General features: G+C 43.1%; 2 protein-coding genes across 4 annotated transcripts; one reads left to right on the top strand and one right to left on the bottom strand.

Annotated features, from left to right (window-relative positions):
- LOC105907079 (epidermal growth factor receptor substrate 15-like 1) lies at window positions 1-11,816 on the top strand. 3 transcript variants are annotated; one of them, XM_042703003.1, is made up of 5 exons: window positions 1-1,442; window positions 1,842-1,932; window positions 6,685-6,779; window positions 8,147-8,163; window positions 9,286-11,816. In XM_042703003.1, exons 1-5 carry the CDS (start codon window positions 1,434-1,436, stop codon window positions 9,353-9,355), a joined length of 282 nt encoding a protein of 93 aa, XP_042558937.1. In that variant the 5' UTR covers window positions 1-1,433; the 3' UTR covers window positions 9,356-11,816. The 3 variants fall into 3 exon arrangements, with proteins under 3 accessions (XP_042558937.1, XP_031415849.1, XP_042558936.1); XM_031559989.2 differs by lacking the exon at window positions 6,685-6,779; XM_042703002.1 differs by lacking the exon at window positions 8,147-8,163.
- A 2,300-nt stretch (window positions 11,817-14,116) lies between these two features.
- Window positions 14,117-17,051, bottom strand: klf2b (Kruppel-like factor 2b). Its single transcript, XM_012835224.3, has 3 exons — window positions 16,251-17,051; window positions 15,156-16,101; window positions 14,117-14,958 (listed from the first exon to the last, which is right to left on the bottom strand). The coding sequence occupies exons 1-3, from the start codon at window positions 16,326-16,328 to the stop codon at window positions 14,783-14,785; spliced, it is 1,200 nt and encodes a 399-aa protein (XP_012690678.1). The 5' UTR covers window positions 16,329-17,051; the 3' UTR covers window positions 14,117-14,782.
- Window positions 17,052-21,410: the final 4,359 nt, after the last annotated feature.

Raw genomic sequence — 21,410 nt, 5'->3', positions numbered from 1 at the left:
ATGTGTGTTTCCCTCTCTGAACCTTTCACACTTGTCATTTACCCTGTAGGAGAAGAAAATAGGAAAATTGCTATAATGCAGCACATCCTTGACAAGGTCGTCAGTCATCGTCCATTTTTTGTTTTTGTTGTAGTCATTTATAGTTTTTTTTTTTTATTGTTATTATTATTTTAAGCAGAGGTTTTAGTGAAATATGTGTGTAGCCTCACATTTTCCTGTGGTTGAAGTCTATATTTAGGAGTCCGACCTACGCATTTAACGGCTGTCCGGCTGAAAATAGTGGAGAGGAACAAGCATTGCTTTGTGGCCAAGCATAACAGAAAAGCTCAGGCTCTCTATTCAGCAGCACAGGCATACCTGAGAGAGAGAGAGAGAGAGAGAGAGACTCTCTCAATTCCCCATTTAACCACAGCAGCTCAAGCGGGGGATCTGTTTTTACACTTTCTCTTTTCACTCTTGCCTTTGTCACACACACATACATGCGCATATAACATGCACAGACATACACATTTACCCATACATACACCCACGCACGCACACACAGGCACAATTACCGATACACAGATACACATACAAGCGTGCACTCCCTCACGCACACACGTAAACATACACACACAACCCATTTGTGTCCCTTGTTTTTCTTGCTTCACTCTCTCTTCTGAAGGATGTTGTTTTAGTTTATGAGAAACACACAGGCTGTGGATGCACATACATGTGCGTAAAACACACACAGCTCAGCTTGTTTAACACACTCCACACGTAACACCCTCCGAGGTGAAAAAGGAACGAGAGAGGAAAAAACACGCACCGGCACATACCAGCGTCTTGGAGAATAATAACTGGATTCATACCCTCATGAATGTCACCCTTGAAACCTCAAGCTCACAACAAACAGATTCTGTTACAAAGTTTTGTTTTGTTTCTCTTTTTTCCCCCGCTTTTTTTGTTTTGCCTTCGTCGACCCGCATTTGTCAATTTATTCATTAAGCCTGACGCATGCCCCAGTGTGGCAAACAGAGGCCCTGTCGTTGAGAAGGCAACAGAGGGGCCACTTACTGGCCCTAATGAGTTAATTAGAGACATACGTCAGGCGCAACAAAAAGGCGTTTTTTGCTACCCTGGTAAGTCATGGAAAAACCAAACGGTCGTGCCACATACCCCTCACTCTTAAAATAGTACCTGGCCGTTTGAATAAACTGAGATTGTTGGGGGAGGGGTGGGTTGGGGGTTGAGAGTGTGTGGTTTTTCAGGAATTTTGCATTACTAGATGTTTCCATTAAGTTGTGTGTGTGTATGTGTTCTTTTTTTTTCCCTTCTACTTCCCCCCACGTCTCTTCCATCTTGCTCCCTCACTCCTAGATCCGTTTGGAAAAGAGGACCCCTTTGCGAACAGCGCCTTTGGAGGTGGGAGTGGCTTTGCCGACTTTGGGCAAATGTCAAAGGTAGGGCGGAGGACAGGAGCGGAGTGTGACGCAGGTTCTGCCGTCCGCTCGGTATCATGCTGCAGATGTTTGTCGTCACACTACAACCTTTCCAATACACATGCACTCACACACACACACACACACACACACACACACACACTCTCACACGCGTGCGCACAAACAAACACCTCTCAAGATGGAAACCTTTACTGTTGCTACTGCTCTTAACTTCTACATCTACTTGACCTTGTTTTGGACACTCATTCTAGATCCATGATCACCTTTACGTTCATTTTAGCAGAGGCTCTTATCCAGAGCAGCTCACAGCACTGTGTAGTACTACTATAGCCTCTAAATAGCTCTGTTATAATTGTAATTTACAATAGATTGTCTTTTTGTGTCCGGCTCTGTGAACAGGGTTTCTCTGGGTCGGCTTTTGAGAGGAGGCCTTCCCATCCTCCTAAGAAGAACGTTCCTTCCAGGCCAGCTCCTCCTCCCTATAGCTCTGGTAAGAACATACCCCCCCCCCCCCCCCCTTTTACCTTCACTTGGAATTACCAGGTCACAAGGTCATGAGTGTCTCATACTCTTGCCACAGGTGCAATGTGTATTGCTTTAAGGTTTTTTTTTGAAAATGAAAATGATTTCACACATACAATAATATAATGATGTTTGTGTTGGACAATATGTGTGTTTGTGTCAGGTGTTTTTGCATTTATTTTTATTTGTTAGTGTACAGAATCCTTTAAAGATAACCCTTAAAGTCTGAAACAGTCAAACTAGATGGTCTTTGATGTTTGACTTAGGCCTTCAGTATTAAATTGTTATTGTGCGTCCAAGTTTTGAAACAAAACATCTTTGTCTCTTGAAAGCAAGATCTCCATATTACTCCAAATGGTCATTTGAGTCATCATTACAGTAGGAATTCATTCCTCTGTTGTGTGCTAAGCTAAAATTTGTATCTGAAACATTTCTGTTTTCAGCCACTTTCAAGCAACTAAGTAAGAAATACATAGTTTTGTTCTTGTTCTTTGTTCTTGTTTTTGTGACATCATACTGTCAAATTGGATTTTGCTGGTGCACAAGCTCAACTTCAACGCTCTAATGTTCTGAAACAGGACTGTGCGTCACTGTCATTCTAGGTTGATGGATTTATCTGACCGTCTGTAGCTGAGTTCAGCCTTTGAGATGCTGATAGGATCATGTGACTGGACTTATTCTCTTCTTCTAATTCTCTCTCCTAATTATAAGCCTTGCCTTTTAGCCTTGGAACTTTGTCACAGGACCATGATTAGGCTAAAAACACGAAAGTGAACTGAATAATTGGCTTATGCACCGCTCCATTAGTTAGGTAGTAGCACCACGCCATTACCCGCCTTAACGGGTGACTAGAGTGTGAATTTAGGGCAGTACACCTTCTGTCTTGAGCCCGTCATAATATGTGTTATGGCAGATACTCTAGTTTGTAATTAGTTGTCATGAAAGACGGTGTCCAATGATATAACCACGTCATGTCGCCATTGTTGATAAAAGGAGGATTAGGTGTGGATGGGGGGCAGGGGGAAGGGAACTGAGGAAGGCAGATAATTAATATCTACATTGGTGAGGGAAAATCTGACAGATAGCAGACCGTGACGAGATATTCGCTGAATTTGACAAAAAGTGTACTGGATTAGAATCGCTGACCTTTTACACAGATCTGTGAGCCTGAGAATCATGCCAGTGATGGGACTCATTAATGAAGTTGCGATGACCAAGAATGTGGTTGTTCATTTTTTCAATGTACAATGGCATTGTGATTTGTGATTGGATCAGATTGTTTGGCCCTATGAAAATGACATTTTTACCTAGAAACTGACACTGCCTCATTACACCTCTCCACTCCTCTCCTAGATGACACTGTCTGTAAGTGAAGGTAGGTGAAACTAAGTCTGACATCAGGTCAGGTCCGTTTCAGTTCCAAGTCTATTGACGTGAACTGAAATTAATTAACTGAAACTGGCACGTGTGTTGAACTCACCTAATTACAATGACAGGGGCAGCCAACCACAACTGGATGGCAGTTTAAAAAAAAAAAAGAAAAAAAGTGTGTCAGTGTGTTCAGATGAAGTGAGGCCTGCTGCATGCCTTAAACATGTACATATGGCTGAAATGACTTCCTCTTTCTGTGAGTTTGTGACTTGTTTTTGAGCTTATCAACAGGAAACTGTGTGGGCATGGAACCGCTTGGTTTTTCTACCAGAGTGAAGTGTGATTCCCCCCCCCCCCCCCCCCCCACCACCACCACTGGGTAGTTGGGGGTTGTGTTGTGGAGTGTGTGATGAAATGTGAACACATCTAGAAACAGTTTTTGAATTAACAAGTCAGCCAGTAAATTCACAAAAATTAATTCAAAGACAATAGAGAACACTTAAAGAATTATTGGAGAGACGAATAGTCTAGTACAGATAAAGCATTCTGTCAGGTTCTAATCAAGACAGGCACGCTATTTTTTATGGACAGAAGTTAAGCCTCATGGACATCCAAATATGTAAAAAAATATATGTATATATGTTTATGACCGTCTAGACTAGAGGCAATAAAATTAAAAGTGTGGAAAGAAAAGAGACAGGCTGATAGAGAGGCCGAATGCAGTGAGAAGGGCGCGCAGAAGGATTAGACAAAGACAGTCAGTACAGGGCTGCACTCTGGAGCTGTGTGCATGTGTGGTTGTGGTCATCATTTTGGATGTGTTGGTGTGTGTGAGTGTGAGAGAGTGAGTGTGTGTGTATGTGTATATGATAGTGTGTGTGTGTGTGAGTGTGTTGGTAAATGTGTATGTGGGTTAGTGTAGTCTATGACTCTCTTGTTTATGATTCATTGGCTTGACTTTTATCTGACCTGGGGCCTGTCTTTGACCCCAAAATTAAATGATCTGTGAAAAATGATAAAGTAATCATTTCTTTACTTAGATTGTAAGTTAAAGCCACATTATGTAGGTTGTTCCAGTTTTTAGCATGCATTTTTTTAAGTAACTATTGTTTTGGTCATTACAAGCCACGTATGTTGGCTAGTTGGCGCTAGTTTCAGAAGGAAAGGTTTGCAGTGTCTCTTTACCTCTGGAAGTCAGTGTGTGCTAAATAAATTAGTGTAAAGGAAAATCTACTTAATCAGTTCCACACTGCCTGTGATACTTTCATTTTATGGTGCATAACAAGGCTTAGGTTGTTTGAGGTTAACCATGTAGCAGAGAAGAATATGAACTGATACCAACGTGAAAACCTCAAACTGGAAGGCCTACATTCTCTCTAAGAGAGTTTTCATGGTGAACCTTTGGAGCATCAGTCTTCAGTGTCTGTGCAGTAGGAAAGATAGTGAGTGCTGAGAATATCAGGTTAGCTAGGTTTCCATCAACAGAGGTTTCAAGCAAATTGTTTGCGAACAGAAAACCATTGATGGAAACTTCATTGAACAATGCGTAAAACCGCTGATTGTTACATTGCCAGCAGCATAACATATTACAAAGGAAACCCTTTCAAATGTGGCCATGAAAGGCCACACTTGTGGATGTAAATGTTCTCAATCTGATATCTCTTCTTAGATTGTCTGATGATTGTGACCATGCCCTGCAGCGGGACTTTGGCCAGCATCCTTCCTCTGGAATGTATAAAATGGAACCATTAGCTAAAGCAGAGAAGCGATGAGAACCCGTTTCAGCTGTGTTGATAGAACTCTTCGGGTTCTCCTAGCTGTACTCGCAAGCATGGTTATGGGCATGGTTGTATTTGCCTCAGCAGAACCTATGCAATCTCAATCGCATAGATTTTTCTTCCTCCAGACCTGGCTGTATTTGAATGTAGATAGAAATCTAGCTGCTGAGAGTTTGAGATTACACTGAGATGCCTGGCTCTGTGGATGACTCGTGTGTGGGTCCCTCTTCACCTGTGGTCGAGTCACCTTGTCACCTGCTCAGTGCTCCTTTCAAAGTGCCCTTGTTGCGGTGAACCAGTAAGGTTTCCTGCTTTAACACTGGTCAGTGCTGTTCACACTTGCATTAGCAAGTGTTAAAGATGAGGAATTCAACTGTGTGTGTGTGTTGTTGGTGATGTGCGTGTGTTTATTTTACATGAATGCCTGCGTTTCTGTTGTTATCATAGTATTACACACCAGGGTGTGGCATCTGGATGCTTGAGCCCAGAGAAATGACAGATCCTTTGTTGAGGCTGGAAGATTATCATTCTCTCTCTGTGTTTGTTTATCTTGCACACCATTTGCATGTTCTGTCTCACTCTTTCTCTCTTCCTCGTCCATTTCTCACTGGTGAGTCATCTTCAGTAGTATGGTTAACACCTCCTCAGAGAGCCAACTAAGTGTGACATTCCCACAGTCCCAGAGTGATGCCTGCTGATGTTGGCCATAGAGTTATTGCTGCTGCTGCACTCTGTGAAATAACCCCCCCCCCCCCCCCCCCCATGTGTGATAGCAGCATTTCTTACCACCCACGAGTTTTGACTTTTGAGCATTCCTTTATTGCAACATTGGGCTCAGGACCTATTAAAAAATGTATTAGGTATTAAGCTGGCAGTGTGGCATCTGCATCTGAATGAGGGTCAGTCTTTTCTGTACGTTATGTCCTCTTTAACCCCTATTTTCCCCCTTCTTTTTCGTGGATGTGGGGTGATGTCTGATAATGCTCTAAAGGACCTGGATGTAGATGAAATGGGCTTTGTTTTTAAGCTGTGTTAATTGTGTTGGTGTGGGGAGCATTGGGTCTTGCCTGGTTTTGGTGAAGTCTTGGGTGAATGCAGAAATGAAACCTGCTCCGTGGTCTTTGGTGCACCGCGAGGAGTGAAGGCTCTAGAACAAAGCCGAGCACCCCCACACTCACCCAGTAGTGCACCCAGTGTGGAAAGCCCCACCCAAAAAAAAAACAACCACGAAAACCACCATACCATACCATACCATACCAACTACCATAGTGTGAGTACTCTCTAATAATGTGCAATGAGTGGGGGGTCATGAGAATGATGGTTAAGCCAGAATCGTAACACAGTTAAAACAGAGTTGGGTGAATGCCTCATTCAGTAGAATCAAAATGGAATATTCAAACAAACGGAACACATCGTAAGTCTGGAACGTACACGCTACCGGGTGATCTCAACAAAGGCAGGCATTAATCTATCCGGCAGTTTTGTTTTACTTGAGGTTGGACGATTGTCCATGTGATGTGTTTCTGTGTTGTAAAGACAAGAATGGTCTTTCTCCCGCAAACTGTTCCCAGGTCAGGGTACACCGGGACACTCCATGGGGCCATCGGGTCATGTTGTGAGTAGAGGCCATAGAGGCATGCCCGCTTCTTTGGCTGGAATTGCTGCTGTAAGTTCAGTGAGGATCCCGAGTATGTGCTTGTGTGTGTTTGTGCCGCCCTTGTGCCATTTCGCCTCTGTGCCGTGTCGCTGTGTCAGTGCCTAGCTTCGTAGCGAACCCCCCCCCCCCCCCCCCACACACACACACGTGACACTAATTCAGCGATTAGCTATCCGACTAATTTAGCAGTTTGTTGTCATCCATGCTTTTCCTTCTCATCTTCTCCATCCAAACCCATTTGCTCCTTTGACAGTGCTCCCTCTTGTCATCCGAAACCCTCTGTGGAAGACAGATGGTCACAGATTCTCACACTCAAGAAACACACACCCTCTGACCTTCACTTACTTATGACTTAATTCTGAGATTTGCTCGTATTAGTAGTTCATTAAAGCATGAAAGTAGTAGTGAACTCCTGGAGCACTAGACAGTTCTATGGAGTACAGCTCTATCAAGTCATTTCAGTCCTGTCCTGGATACCTGATAGATTGACCATTTTGTGTAATACAATAAATGGATTCCCCTTCGCAAACACTGTTCTGTTTGAAACCAAGAGTTAAACAACACAAGGGTTCCCCTTGAAGCTCATTCTGCCGTTCCGTATTGTCAGTGGACATTTGTCATTCCCCAATAGTGTAGCACTGCCTGATGCTTCTTCTGTGATGTGGAGAAAGCTCCGGAGCATGATGGGGAGTTGTGTGCGCGCGCTCGCTGGAGCTGGGCTTAGCAGATGCCACTGTGGCATTGGTGTGTTCTCTTTGCCTCCTAGTGCTGACCTTCTGCTCAGGAAACCAGAGGGTTAGAGGTCAAACCACCCGTGTTGCTTAGCCTTTTAACGCCTACACTACATGTGCTTTCTCCCTCCCATTGAAATCGCTTTTCATTTTTAGCTTTTATGTATTTCCATGTTCTAATTTGTTGTTTGACCGCCAGGTCGAACTGTGGAATCACTTAGATTCCAGGCGGTGCACATTCAACAAAAGATGCAATACCATGAATTTAAAAATACTTTAGAAGAGAAGAGACTAAGCTGTCAACGGATGCCTCCTAATCATATAACAAAATGCACCCTTGCATCATTTTTAACCCCCATGAGTCCAATCCATTCACCCACCAGGAAATGTGTGCTTGTACGTGCGTGTGTGTGTCATCTCAGGTAGTCTTGCATGACCTCCTGACCTCTCAGCACCAGCTGCATGGTCCTGCCCTGCTATGTTTTTCTTTTTAGAGCACTAACTGCTCTAGTTGTTGTTTTGGTTTGTGTTTCATCATCTTAGTGCTAGAGCTGGGTGTGTCTGCTGCCGCTGCTGCTGATGTTGTTGTTGTGGTTGTCGTCTTTGATTTGGCTTTGTGTGTTTCTAATCTGTTTTCCTACCCAGGTGCAGGAAGTGGCAAGGTAAGGTTACTCAAAGGTTTGGCGACCACAACTTGAGTCTTTTGCATGCATAAAGAGAGAACCTCTGCACGCTCTCTCTCATACACACAAGCACCAAGTTCCCACGCTCCACCCTGTGGGCCCACCGATCTGTGAGGGCCGTGATTCAATCAGACGCCCAAGATTTCTGCTATCTACCCCTCTCTTATAGTCTCTCTCTCTCTCTCTCTCTCTATGTCTATGTCTCTTCCTCTCCCTCTCTCTCCTGAGGACCATGAGAGGTGGATGGGCACAGCACGACAGAGCAAACACAACACCAGTAGCCCCAACCAAAGCATTGTGGCAAAAAGGGCTCATTTAGTAGACCTTCATCTCCTCATAATAGGAAGAGAAATACAAATGCAAATACAAATACAAATACTGCAGTGCAAACTCGTCATCACTAAACAGTGTAGCTTTTGTTTGCACTGCTGTAATTTTTCTGTGGCTGTGGGTACATAGTATATATGTGTCACATCACGCTCTCTTGTCTGATTGCACTTGTTTGGAAAAAAACACTCTCAAAACATGAAACATAAATTACACTTCCTGTTCCTGTATCCAACCAAATCAGAGTACATTAGTTTAGCAGTCACTCACTTCTCAAATTGAATTCTAAAGACAAATTGTCGTTTGAATCATGTCCTGAATCAAAATGAACACTGATAGGCCAATCAGAAACTATGGCACAATCAGGCCCCTCAGGCTTCAGCAGTGTGGCTTACAGCACGGTGGTGAATACAGTGATGCGTAAGGGAATCAGTTGCTGTGCACGGTGGGAGTCTCTGATTCAGTATGTTATACTGTGTAATGTTCTAGACGTGTGTGTGTGTGTGTGTGTGTGTGTGTGTGTGTGTGTGCGTGTGCGTGCGTGCGCAATGTCTGAGTGTCTGTGCTTGTGTTTGCAGTGTTTGTGTTTTTGTTTGTGTGTGTGTGCGTGTGTAATGTCTGAGTGTGTTTGCTTGTGTTTGCAGTGTGTTTGTGTGTTTGCAGTGTGTGTGTGCGTATGCGTGCGTGTGTGTGTGCGTGTGTGTGCGTGCGTATGGATGCGTGTGCGTGTGCATGCATGCGCTGTGTAAAGCCCCGGTGTCTATGCTGTCTTAGTTTGGAAGTGAGGCGGAGCAGCTGGAGTGGGCCAAGCGGGAGAGCGAGCGGGCGGAGCAGGAGAGGATGAGACGACTCCGTCAGCAGGAGCAGGAGGACCTGGAGCTGGCCATTGCCCTCAGCAAAACGCTCACCTGAATCCTCTCCTGATGCCTTCTCCTGAACATATACAGTACACACCTGAACCTTCTCCTGGAGGCCTTCTCCTGAACATCTCTGTGGTCACAACATTGACTTTGCACTACTTTCCCAACCCTGACCCCTGACGTCCCTCTGCAACACATTCAGACTGCTGACCTAGAGGATCTACTCAAATGAATGATCACTCCAGGCATCTCACAGGCTTCTCACACCCTCCCTCGATGCTTCCCTTTAGCACATTTTAAACTCTTACATGATGCCACACTGCTAACATATTGCAATATGCTCCCCTGAAACCTGTCCTGGACATAATGCTCACCTGAAGATTCTTCGGGAATTGTTCAGCATAGTCATGTGAAACCTCACCTGAAGACACTCAGAACACCCTCTTGAACACCCTCTTGACCTGATCCCTCTCTCCACAGCACCCTACAAGTCAGTGTGAACACCATTCTCTAAATAACTCCATGTCCCAAACTCCAAAACACACTCAAAGGCTGTCCCCGTCTTCATCTGAAAATTGTCCTTTGAAAATGAAAATCTTTACCAAATAAGTCCTCTTATCTTATAACTCTTCTGGACTCTTCTCCTCTCCTCTCTCGTCACCTGAAGCTGCCGTTGGCTCTGCTTAGTCTAAGCCTTTAAAAGCCTCAAAGTTCTCTGTTATGTATGTATATATGGACTATTGAGTATATATTGATTAAGTAATTATGAATGCACTGTAGAAAAGTAGACTAATGATTGTTCACGCCACTTTAGTCTGTCAGGGCATCTTTAATTGTATGCATTAAAGCATTGGGGCTCCTTCTGTAGACTGTGGATAGCGACTTTCCAAATGTTTGGAAGGCTTTTCAGTTTCCTAATGCAAAAAAGTATCCAGTACCTCTATAGTGTTTGTATTTATCTCTGAAATATTCACATGTAGCCTCTCAAACCAAAAAAGGTCGCCTGTGTGGGTGCTGGATGTGTGTGGAAGTGTTTACCTGCCTAGAAAGTGTCCTTTTCAAAACCTTGTCTTAGTTCATCTTTTCCCTATGAAAACAACGCGCTAGTCTGTTCTGAAATGACTTGCATCTGCTGTGCCTGTCATTTCATTTTACATTTTTAGCCTTCAAGGGAAAAAATGGAAAAATAAAAATGTAAGAACTCCTCTACCTAACGGTTGAGGTACAAAGGACACAAAGGGATGTATAACCCAAATTATAGGACACCACTTTAAGCATTATGTGTGCTTGTGTCAGACTGCATGGTTATGTAACGGCAGGTCCTTTAAAACAGTAGAGCCTTTCCTCTCCGATGTTTTTGCACTGTGGGATAGAACTGTAATACTAATAAGCCTTAATCTGTCATTCGTTTGGAGGTCATCAGAAGATGTGATGTTATGAGATGTAATGCGTTGCTGCATTTGGCCGTTTTTCAAGCTCATTTTGTTAAAAGTTTTTTTTTTGCTTTTAACAACCAAAGACTTTGAACAATGATTTTTGAAGCTTTTGAAAACGAATCCTAATGAAGTCTAAATAAGAGATCAGGGACATGACATGACATTTGCTCTGTTTGCTTCGGAAGGGTATCTTGTTTTCTGTTGCTTGGTGTACAACTCTTTTTTTTCCGTCTGTTACCTTATGATTTGTTTTTGGAGGTGTTGGTTAATACTACTATATTGTACTATAAATGACTAGATTCATATACATATATACATTTCTTTAGTCTTCTGTGTCTGCCTTTTGTGTTTTTAATATTGTTGTTATAGCTAGGTGCTTTTTAGTACATCTAGACCTGCACTGTACTGTAAGGGGGAAAGAAATAGAGTAGATGTCTGCTTTTGATTAAGGATAATATTTTACCGGTCATGCCTATCTTAAATTATGCTGCTTGACTCAGAACTCATTATAGCATGTTTGCAATTGTTACCATTGTTATGTAACTCTCAATAGATCAGAAATTATGTAATGGCAAAACATGCCTTGTGGGATACGCTTTCACATTGGCAGCCTCAGAGACTGTACAGAAAACGTAATTTGGCCATTGCTTTACTTATAACTTACATCTTCATCTGCTGAGTGATGTCTGTTCCCAGGCTAGGATGCAGATGGATGTAATGCTGTCTGGCCTGTACAAAGGACCCACCTTTTGTAAAACACTGTCAATAATACTAATAATAATGCCTTGTCACTACACTCTGTGTGTAGAGCGCCCTCTATCAGATGTACCCATGCACTATAGGCTGGGAGTGGTGAAGGATAGTCCCTCTATTAATAATAAGTCACTCTGAACAAAAAAAACATGTGCATGTGTCTGATGGTTTTCTGTGCAAGTGATTAGAATATGCAATGGGTAAACAACATACAGTTCAGCACAATGCAATACAATAAATACTCAGCAAAACATTAGTGTGCTGTCCTCACATTTCTTCATGTGGTTAAAATGTTGTTGCTACTGAGTCCATGGCACTTACATGTGTCAACATCTCTTCAGTGAAAGAGAGAGGGAGAAAGAGAGAGAGACAAGAGGCCCTGGGTGGAACTGTGAGTCTGTCAGTTCGTCAGTCAACGGTGTCAGGGCTATTGCACCTGTAGAATAAGGTGTGTATTTGATTGAGGGTAAAACTAAAACACTACCTGAGTCAGGAATGTGTGTGCAGTCAACGACAGTCAACAAGAAGTGATTGAATGAGGGATGGGAGACAGACAGATGGTGTGGAGATAGACGTGGTGTTATTGTTTGGGTGTGTAGTGTTATTTTCGAACTTATGTGAGAACTATTGACGTTGATTGCAAGTTGTTTCTGTTAGTGCTTTCCAAAGACTCCTTGTCCTAAAAGTCCACAAGGGCAGTTTATATCTGTGAGTGCACAAGGGTTTAGTACCATGCCCTCATTGCCCATATGAAGCTATAATATATTCAAGTGGTTCATTTATTATACTGGATCTTAGAATCAGAACATGTTTTTTTGTTTCTGTCATCTCAGTTTAAATAGGATTAATAATCGATAAGCGATAATCTTTTCGACAGCGAATTTCAGCTCTGGCATCTTAATTATCTCCATTTGAAATAACAGAAAATGTTGTTCTAAATTTCTATTTACGGAACGCTACATGAAAGGACTGAAGATCAGATGGTTACTTTTTCTTCGAGTGTTTGAGAATATCCAGCTCAAGTTTCACTACCGGGGCATGACATTCCTCGGTTCAGAAAGTATATCCCCCATCACCACATTGTTGAAAAAACTGCCCCTCCTCTTCTTGCCAGTCAGTTATACCGATGTCAAAGAGTTCCAGTGGCTTCTCATTGGTCTATGCCTCACCTTCAGATGACTTCATCTTTGCAAGTGAGATGGCAAAGCCTACCAACTCATGCTGTCAGGGCTGGCATCAAAGGGTAAACAGCTGAACACTTGGGGAATACGTTTTCAATGTTGGGCAATTGTGTCTGTATGTCATGCCTTGTCACAAGCACACATGTTTAAATAACATGGTGTAGAATGGTGGTGTTTTTTTTGTGTGTTCTACCAAATACAACGGTTTGAAAAAAAGGAGAACATGATATCGTTATTGAAGTGTGTCAAGACTTGTAGTAAAGTTACTACGATGAGAACTAAAAAAGTGAAATGAGAGTGCTACTTTTGCACTTCACTGAATCGTCTATTTATAGATGTGCCCGGAGCATGTATTTCTTCTTTTTGACAGAAATGGAGTGATGTTGTGAAAGAGAGATGAACGCCACAGCCATAACTTCACACATCTAACATGTAATGGACTCAGAACTATTGTATTTATTGTGCTATTTCACTTGTTGTCACTTATGAAAACATTCAACTTCTAGTAAGAGGACTTAAAATTGCCGTTCTCTGATTTATACCTCTGTGTAGGACCATACTTTCCTTAGCTGAGCTCAAACCTTATTTTTAAATGGGCTCCCTTGCCAGTTTTGTGACTGCGCACCGTGGTGAGAAAGTCCTCAGCACTGCCAAGCATCTGTTGGACATGGATGGTTTTGGCAGTTGTGAAATGTTGTGCGCAAAGATCTTGCCACCTGTAACAGACAATGCATCTTTCTCTCCCTCCCTCTAAATTTGCACCCACTAGCTCATCCTATGAATCCCTCCACTAATGTGGGGCCCATGTGTTCAATTTTAGGATTTTAGAGGCCTTTGATGTCCTCCCTGTCTCCTCCCCTTCCATGCCCCCACTGCTCGTGGTCGTATTGCTGCTGCTGCTGCTGCTGCTGCTGTGCCGAGCGCTGTGGCCCCTCTGTCCAGACGTATCTAAATTCACTCTCTGTAATTATGTAAATGTAATGTTTGTATTTATAGGGCGAAAGCCACATGCCACTGGCCTCAGCCCCTTTGCAGCTGGAAAGCATCACCCATGCGAAGTGGAATACCAAGTCCCCGATGGTTGAGTGGGGGCTCAGAATAGTAGTGTTCCCTTGATTTCTCTGAATGCCTTGTTATGGTCCCTAGTCCCCATAAGCTGCGGCCTGGTGCAGCTCAAATGCCTAAGGCATCATTTTCCAGTTTAGTTCAAAGCAGACCATAATAAGAGGCTGTAGTTTAGGGTGAGCTTTAATATCTAAGCAGGGTTTTTTTCCCTCCTTTTTTTCTTGCTTACTTTTTGCCTAACTTTCTCTTTCTATCACTTGACTGATTTTGAAAATGTTAAAGTGATCATTGACAAACTGGAGTCAGTGCATATATTCAAATTTAGTTTAATATTTACAATAAATACCCTACTTACAATATAAAATTTATATACATATTTCATAAAAAACAGGACATCAAGCCCTGATTTGGTATTGTACATTGGGGCTTGAGAATACAGTTATTGTACCTAGATAATACAACATGTTTGAATAGAAATACATTTAAACCAAATTCATCATGACTTCAGAACTGACTTGCAAAAAATGCACAGAGCTGGAGTCACTGAAACTTTTAAGGCAGTTTCTAAACCAAAACATTGTCATATCACTGCGCTCATGTTGTCAATCCAGATATTACTTTCTGTTTGTTTTTTTCTGAACATTGCTAGTCAATAGGCTTGCCCTCATACAGTAGTTTGTACTCGTAAATAAAAAGGCACTGCTATACACTGTTCCAGTTGAATACACACATGTCAAAAGCCAACTTTACAAGTTGGTGGTTTGACCCCAATGCACTAAAAAAAAGAGCCATTTTTTTGCTCTTGCAATCGTAGTACCAGCTACATTTGTTAAAAAAATTATAACATTATAAGTCTTTATAAACGACAGAAAATGCCTTTGAGTCGTATGAAAATTAAATAAAAAACAATAATATAAGGCAATTGGCATAAGAAAAGTCATGTTCTTCAAAACTGTTGTCTCAGTCCTGCATCCTTTTACAGGTGACGCTTCATGTGCAGTGCCAGGTGATCCGACCTGGAGAAGGCACGCTCGCAGAGATGACACTGAAAGGGACGGTGACCGGTGTGCTTGCGAAAGTGGCGTGTCAGCTCGTCGGAACGAGCGAATTTCCATCCGCAGCCCTCCCAGTTGCAGTGATATGGCTTTTCACCTGTTAAAAGAGGAGGGGAAGGAAAAATGCTTAGGGGTTGTTGACTTCACACAGTCAGCAAGGCTTTGTTTTTCACCTCAGTGAATGGTTGCGCGTTAAAAACTATAGGCGTTAACAATGTAATGGTAGCAAAACTGTTCTTTGAGCACTTCAAGAGCATTATCTAAACATTTAAATCAATTAGAAGAATTTCTTACCTGTGTGTGTTCGGTGATGAGCCTTGAGGTGTGAGCTCTTGGTGTAAGTTTTGCCACAGCCAGCGAAGGTACAGGTGTGCGTGGCAGTGCGCTTCCTTGGCCAGGTACGACGTCCTCTCTTGGGCTTGGCATCCAGAAGCTCGAGTGGCGATGACGGAGGTGTGAGCAGGGCTCTCTGTGAGCCCGGCTGCATACCAAGACCGTCTTCGAACATGCCAAACTGGTGCGCTCCCCGGTACGGATGTGGCATCTGCTGAGGCGGTGGATGAGCTGGGTGGTGTGCGAATGAGGGAATAGCGGAGTAGGTCTGTGGGAAGATGCTGTGACAGACCTGAGGCTGGCACTCAGAATTCACTTGGTCATCCGGACTGAGCGGCGGAGTCATGTTGGAAGCCGCCCGCGGGGAAATGGCAATTCGTGGCTGCTCGAAAGACATCATGCATGATACATTGCCCTCTTGCTTGATTTTCTGACATGTCTGAGGGACCATGCCCATAACAGGTCCGTAACTGTCCATGTTCGGCTCGACTTTGATGTCAACAAAGTCCTGTCTAGGAAATGGTGCTGAGTTAATGAGAAATCTTCCTTGAATGGTGCCACTGCTTGCCATGCCATAACTGTCAACGTCGGCTCTCAAAAGTTCAGCCATGAGGCTATTGTTGTAGGGTGGTGGAGGCGGGCTGGCATCGTTTGAGTGGAAAGAGCTCATGCCGTTAACCATTTGGTAGAGGCTGCACGGTTCCGTGGCTGCCATGGAATACTCCACACCTGTGTTGAGCGCCCCGATGCTGTCGGCGCCGGTCGTGTTGGCGAGAATAAACTCCAGATCCAAGTACTTGCTCAGATCCTCGTCGTCCTTTCTTCCACGGCAACTGTCCATGGTTTGGACCATATTTAGATCAGTGCAGTTGGAAGACACGGGCTTGTCCCCTTCGTTTTTCCACCTCTGTGAAAATACAAGATGCGTTCGTTAGGGGATTCTTTTGTTAACCAACAAAATAAAGAAAAGGCAGAAATACTGTTAATAGAATTAAGATTAAGAATCGCTGAAAATTAGACTATCAGAAAGGTAATACTATTTTTTGCATTACTTACTTGTTCCCAAAGTTTGTCCTTTTGGTTTGAGAATGTTGCTATTGATGGTAAAATGGTCCCAGATAAGGCCATCTCCATAAGTCCAAAGTTCTTCTCTTGAGTTTAAACTGTGTGCCTTGCGTATACTTTGCTTTTCACAAGTATTAAGAACTGACTAAGACGGACCACTCAAGTATACAAGTTTGTACGGCAGGAGATCCTCCTACCTTATAAATATTGCAGCTGAATAGCTGGACCAATTGAGCGAGTGGAGGAAACACGTTCAGGATGGACGTAGCCCTAAATTTAGCCCCGGTATATAAAGTGCAGCTCTCGCTTCTCGCTGAGCAGTCTGTGTCCTTGCGCTCATGCAAACCTATAAAGCTCTGTGGAGCCGCTCGGGTAGAGATGACGCACAGTGGCCCGGCCCCTTTATGGGCTGGCGGGGGCGGGAGTGAGGGAGTAGTAGAGAAAAAAAGAGAAACACTATGGGTGAAAGGCAACAGGCTACGCCACCATGTACTAGGCTACTGTAAATCGCCCAAACAAGAAAAAAGTAACAGAAATAACCATTTTAAAGACAGGAGAGGCAGAAATAAATGATGCTCCATATTCTTCAGACTGCCTTCTTGAATCTTGTAAGGATTTGATACATTTGAGAAGTCAATGCGTAGTCTAAAGGATTTTCCTAAATAAGTCTGCATATGTAAAAATAAACAATGACAGAATACATTCTTTCAGAGCAAAGCTCAGGCCACAATCTATACCCTATGCTAGAAAGCAGGCAAACAGCACCCAGCACATTTTCTCGGAGATGGGTTGTCTCGTAAACCCATTATAAAGTTTGAAGCTACTTGAACTGAACTGAATTAATATAATTATACTGGGTTATTGATGGATCACTGCTTTTGTATTATTAGTTTACAAAGTTTCTTTACAAAGTCTTACCCAGGTATCTGCGATCGATAGGGGCAGAAGCGTATACGCTACATATTTTCCGTATAGCAGGACTTTTTGCCATCCAAGTATCAATGAGAGAGGGAGAGAGTATCTGCGAGGAACGTATTCAGTGGAGTTTTGAATACACATATTGCGTTATTGTTATTCATCCTGACCGTTTGACATAGAAGAGCAAAGACGTGCCATTTTCCCATTGATACCAGCTGAAAGAACCGAGGAGTCGTGGCCATTATCATCAGTACGAGCGCACCTTTATGTGTTCACAGCAGGTTTGTCTAAACGCGGGCACTAGGCGCCACTGTGATCATCAGTGCCTTTGACGGCCCCTCTAGTTCCCAGGGGCGGCCCATGTTAACCTTTATTTTGAACTGCATTCAGGTGCTAATCGAGTGACGGGGGTTTAAGCTTTTCGCACGCCGATTTGGGGCTATTCTGGCTTTGTTTTGGGGCTCATTAGTTTCGGTGATGATTGTTCCAAGAGGTGCGACATGATGTCGCTATCTTTCCAAGGGGGTCAACTAAATTCTTGCTTCGTCGTTGTCTATAATGTATCATATGGCAGGACGTAGGTTAAAACTATGCCATTTTTTTGGATACTGGCAATTCTGTAGTCTAATCGCGTATTATGTAATCATTATCATCAAACAGCAAACATAACATAGTCTACTCTTAACATGTACAGAATGGAAGTTGCCAGATGTGAATGTGACACGGGTGGATAATGGGATGCTTCTGGTTATACCAGCTTTACCTGACTGACAGGGCAGGACAGTGCCACACAATGAGATTAAAGAAAATGAATGCTAAAAGACAGGTGGCTTTTCACAGGGTCCAAAGATTCTCTCTCTCTCTCTCTCTCTCTCTCTCTTTCTCTCTCTCCCTCTGTGTGTGTGTGTGCGCGCACCTGTGTGTCAGAGATGTGTATGTGTGAGAAAGAGAATGAGCGAGATAAAGTGCATGTTTTATGTGCTAGTCAGATTAGTAGGGTGGGATGTCTGTGTGTGTGTGCCTGTGTGTTAGAGAGAGAGAGACAGACATACAGGCAGTAAAAAGTGTTTTTGTGTGTGTTTGCATATTTTGTTTGTCATTTAGATTAAAGGGGCAGTAAGGTGGATTGCTTGTGTGTGAGTGTGTCTGTGTTCATGTGCTTGCTTGAATGTTTGAAAAGTGCGTCACTACTGGGTTCCAGGCAGCCACAAGGGAAGGGAAGTGTGTCTGACACAGAGTTGTTGGCCGATGTGACTCTCTGACCGCCCAGACCTCTGGCTGTTCAAGAAGAGCCTCCTCTGAGTGCCCCCCCCCCCCCCCACATCACCTGGGTGACACCTCACCCTGCTCTCTCTTCTTCAACTTTTTTCACATCCCTGTCCTTCCAGCTACAGTCAGCTAACACACTTAAATCATATTGATTGAGCTTTTGTTTCTTTAATGGATAAAAATAAGTTGTTTGGGAAACTTATTTGAGAAAGAAATCCCTATATTTTAGCCTTTAAACAAACACAAGAACTATGAATGGGCTACTAACGTTGACCTGCTGCTTGTTAACTATCTCTACAAGAACTGACACCTGTAATGGCAACTACTGTATCGACAAATAGCTCAGACACCTTTCCTTACCATTTGCCCCACTGTCTACATGACTTTCATTGCTTCATGTAGTGTTTCCTTGGAAATCTGAAAACGTTTTCCACTGAGATCGCCACACATCCTTTCATCTCTTCCCATAATCCTCCACTTGATCGGCCACAGCATGCCTTGCGTCCATCCGTGGGCACCGGGCCAGGTTTCGGAGAAGTCTACTACAGCTGCAGGGCTTTCTGCTGCAGCACATCTTGTTTTAAAATTCTGTCATGTCTTGTCATGTCATGTCATGTCAATGCTACTGGTGGTGAATTGACTTTTTTTGGATGGGGTGGTGGTGGTGCAGGATCAGATACCGTCTGCAGTTGAAGATTTAGGGCAACAGGTTAATGTGAGCAAGAACTGAGTACATTGAAATTTCAACCATTCAGCCAGCACCTTTATCCAAAGCAGCTTGTGGTACATTTGAGGTACACATTTGATCGTTTACATTTTTTTAAACACGAAACATGACTGTGGCTTTGTTAGAACCTGTTGTTGAGCCACAGGATTACTACAACACCTCTGTGAACAATACAAGGACAGAGGTTATCGACTGACAGAGAGCTTTTCATTCGTTCATTTCATGCATTTGATGTCACTACCACACTGGCACACTCATTCATTTGAATTAGCATTTGAATATTTACAAACTCAATCATTCGTTTTCATTGCAGATGCTTTTATGCGATTTGTGAGATTAGAAATTTCAAAAGGATTTTGGGTTTGCACAATATCTTGGTGATTTGTCAGTGCCTGCTAGTAATCCATTGCAAAATGGTGTACCAATAAACATCTATATTTTTAGATACAGGAACTGTCTTTAAGCTGTACACTGAAATTCTTGGCGACTAGTCTTTCGCAATTGTTCTGGATAGTCTACAAGTTTACATTACTGATGGTATACCGAAACACTTTAAAATGTTGTCACAGTTTTGCAAGTCAGTGAAAAAAAAGATAAGATTATAAGTTGGTGCTGTTCTATAAATTATCCATCAATGTGTGACGAAATGTAGTGTCACAGAATTGTTTCATAGCAGTTTGAACTTTGTTGAGTTTGAATCAAACAGCAGACAATTCCCCAGGAAAAAAATAAGTTGATGAATGCTCTAAAAGTACAGAACGCACAAGAAAACCCCCAACAAAACCAACTAAAACAGAATCAAACAAACCACCCAATGTCATTGTTTTTTTTTCTTTGTCTGATGTCATTTGAGGTGTAAAACCACTGATGTGATTTATTGCCATGACACAGGCGTTCATATTTTCTTTTCTGGATCTAATGTTATAATATCTCACACACATAACATTACACCACCCGAGATGGATTCTCTGAGCCATTTTTGGGGTTTAGACACTGAGCTCAGACATGCTCTCGCCCTATGGCACATTATAATTCAGCTTTAGCTGACGGCTTGTGGGAGTGTGATGCTTCGGTTGGATTCTCAGACCTTTACTCATGTGTGGGTTAAATTTATACAGTGTTTGTTTGGGCACTTAAGACTCCCAGCTATTGTCCCATCTTCGGCGTAGGTTGAATGGGACATGTTAGCTGAGCTCACCTCTCTCTATGCTGAGCTCAGGAGCTGCCCATGGAAAGATTTCTCGAGGCTTTCCCAGCCGGGGTTAGTGAGAAAAACGGGAAGCCTCACAGCCACAGCGAGGCATCCTGTCGGAGCAACATGCGCGTGTGAGAGTGCGTGTGTGTATGTGAGAGAGAGAGAGAGAGTGAGAGGGAGCCGGACTGCTTATATACCCCAGTTATTTTTATCCACACACCCCTCGCTCATTACTGAGTTTCCTCCCCCGGAACACTCAGGAAGCCCGCGGCTCCATTTCCTGTCCACACGCGGCCAGATTCGAAAAGAATCAAAGAACGATAGCATTGAGACTGGCCGTCTACGCGTAGGAAAACAGTGTGGAGCGGAGGAATGAGAGGCAGCGGAGGCTGGCACGTGTGCTCACGACCCCTCCGCTCAAAGAGCTGGCCGCCCTCCAGCTCTAATTTCAGGTCACCTCAAATATTTGTGGAAAAGTTCTCTGGTACAGCTTGCCAGCTCCTTTCTTTTTCCCCCCACTACCTGCACCTGAGAGCAGCTCTGTGTCCCTGCTCTGTTTGTAGAGGAAAACGTCACCGCCAAATAGAGGCCCAGTTTTACAACAAAAACATAACAAACAACTCCAAAAAAGCACAATAGGAAAAACAAACTCAAAAAGAAACCAAACAACCAATATGTTACAGAGGGTAATCGTTGTATACATTTCAAGTTCAAGACTGAGATTGTGTAATGCCATGCATTTTATTATGTAAGATGTCTTAAACTTATATGTTTCTGATTTAAAAATGAAATCCTGGGCCAGATTTAATGCTTTTACATTTAGTCATTTAGCAGACGCTTTTATCCAAAGCGACTTACATATGTGCGACTATGTATACACATTTTACATTTACGGCACACTGCACATCAGGAGCAATTAGGGGTTCAGTGTCTTGCTCAAGGACGCTTCGACAGGGAATCAAACTAGCAACCTTCTGATTACTAAACGACTTCTTTACCTCCTGTACCACTGTCGCCCCATGCTATGCTAACCTAAATAGGT

Source organism: Clupea harengus, chromosome 22, assembly GCF_900700415.2.
Source record: "Clupea harengus chromosome 22, Ch_v2.0.2, whole genome shotgun sequence".
NCBI lineage: Eukaryota > Metazoa > Chordata > Actinopteri > Clupeiformes > Clupeidae > Clupea > Clupea harengus.
Note: the sequence above shows the minus strand (reverse complement) of the source record. Positions and strands in the feature narration are given on the sequence as shown.

What these genes read in the sequence shown, in the direction of transcription:
- LOC105907079 (XM_042703002.1), top strand. An exon ending in TCCTCCTCCCTATAGCTCTG is followed by an intron (nt 1,933 to 6,684) that starts GTAAGAACATAC and finishes AACTGTTCCCAG; the next exon opens with GTCAGGGTACACCGGGACAC. An exon ending in CTTTGGCTGGAATTGCTGCT is followed by an intron (nt 6,780 to 9,285) that starts GTAAGTTCAGTG and finishes ATGCTGTCTTAG; the next exon opens with TTTGGAAGTGAGGCGGAGCA.
- klf2b (XM_012835224.3), bottom strand. Translation starts at nt 16,328, where the DNA reads ATGGAGATGGCCTTATCTGGGACCATTTTACCATCAATAGCAACATTC. An exon ending in AGGACAAACTTTGGGAACAA is followed by an intron (nt 16,102 to 16,250) that starts GTAAGTAATGCA and finishes GTATTTTCACAG; the next exon opens with AGGTGGAAAAACGAAGGGGA. An exon ending in TCATCACCGAACACACACAG is followed by an intron (nt 14,959 to 15,155) that starts GTAAGAAATTCT and finishes CTCTTTTAACAG; the next exon opens with GTGAAAAGCCATATCACTGC.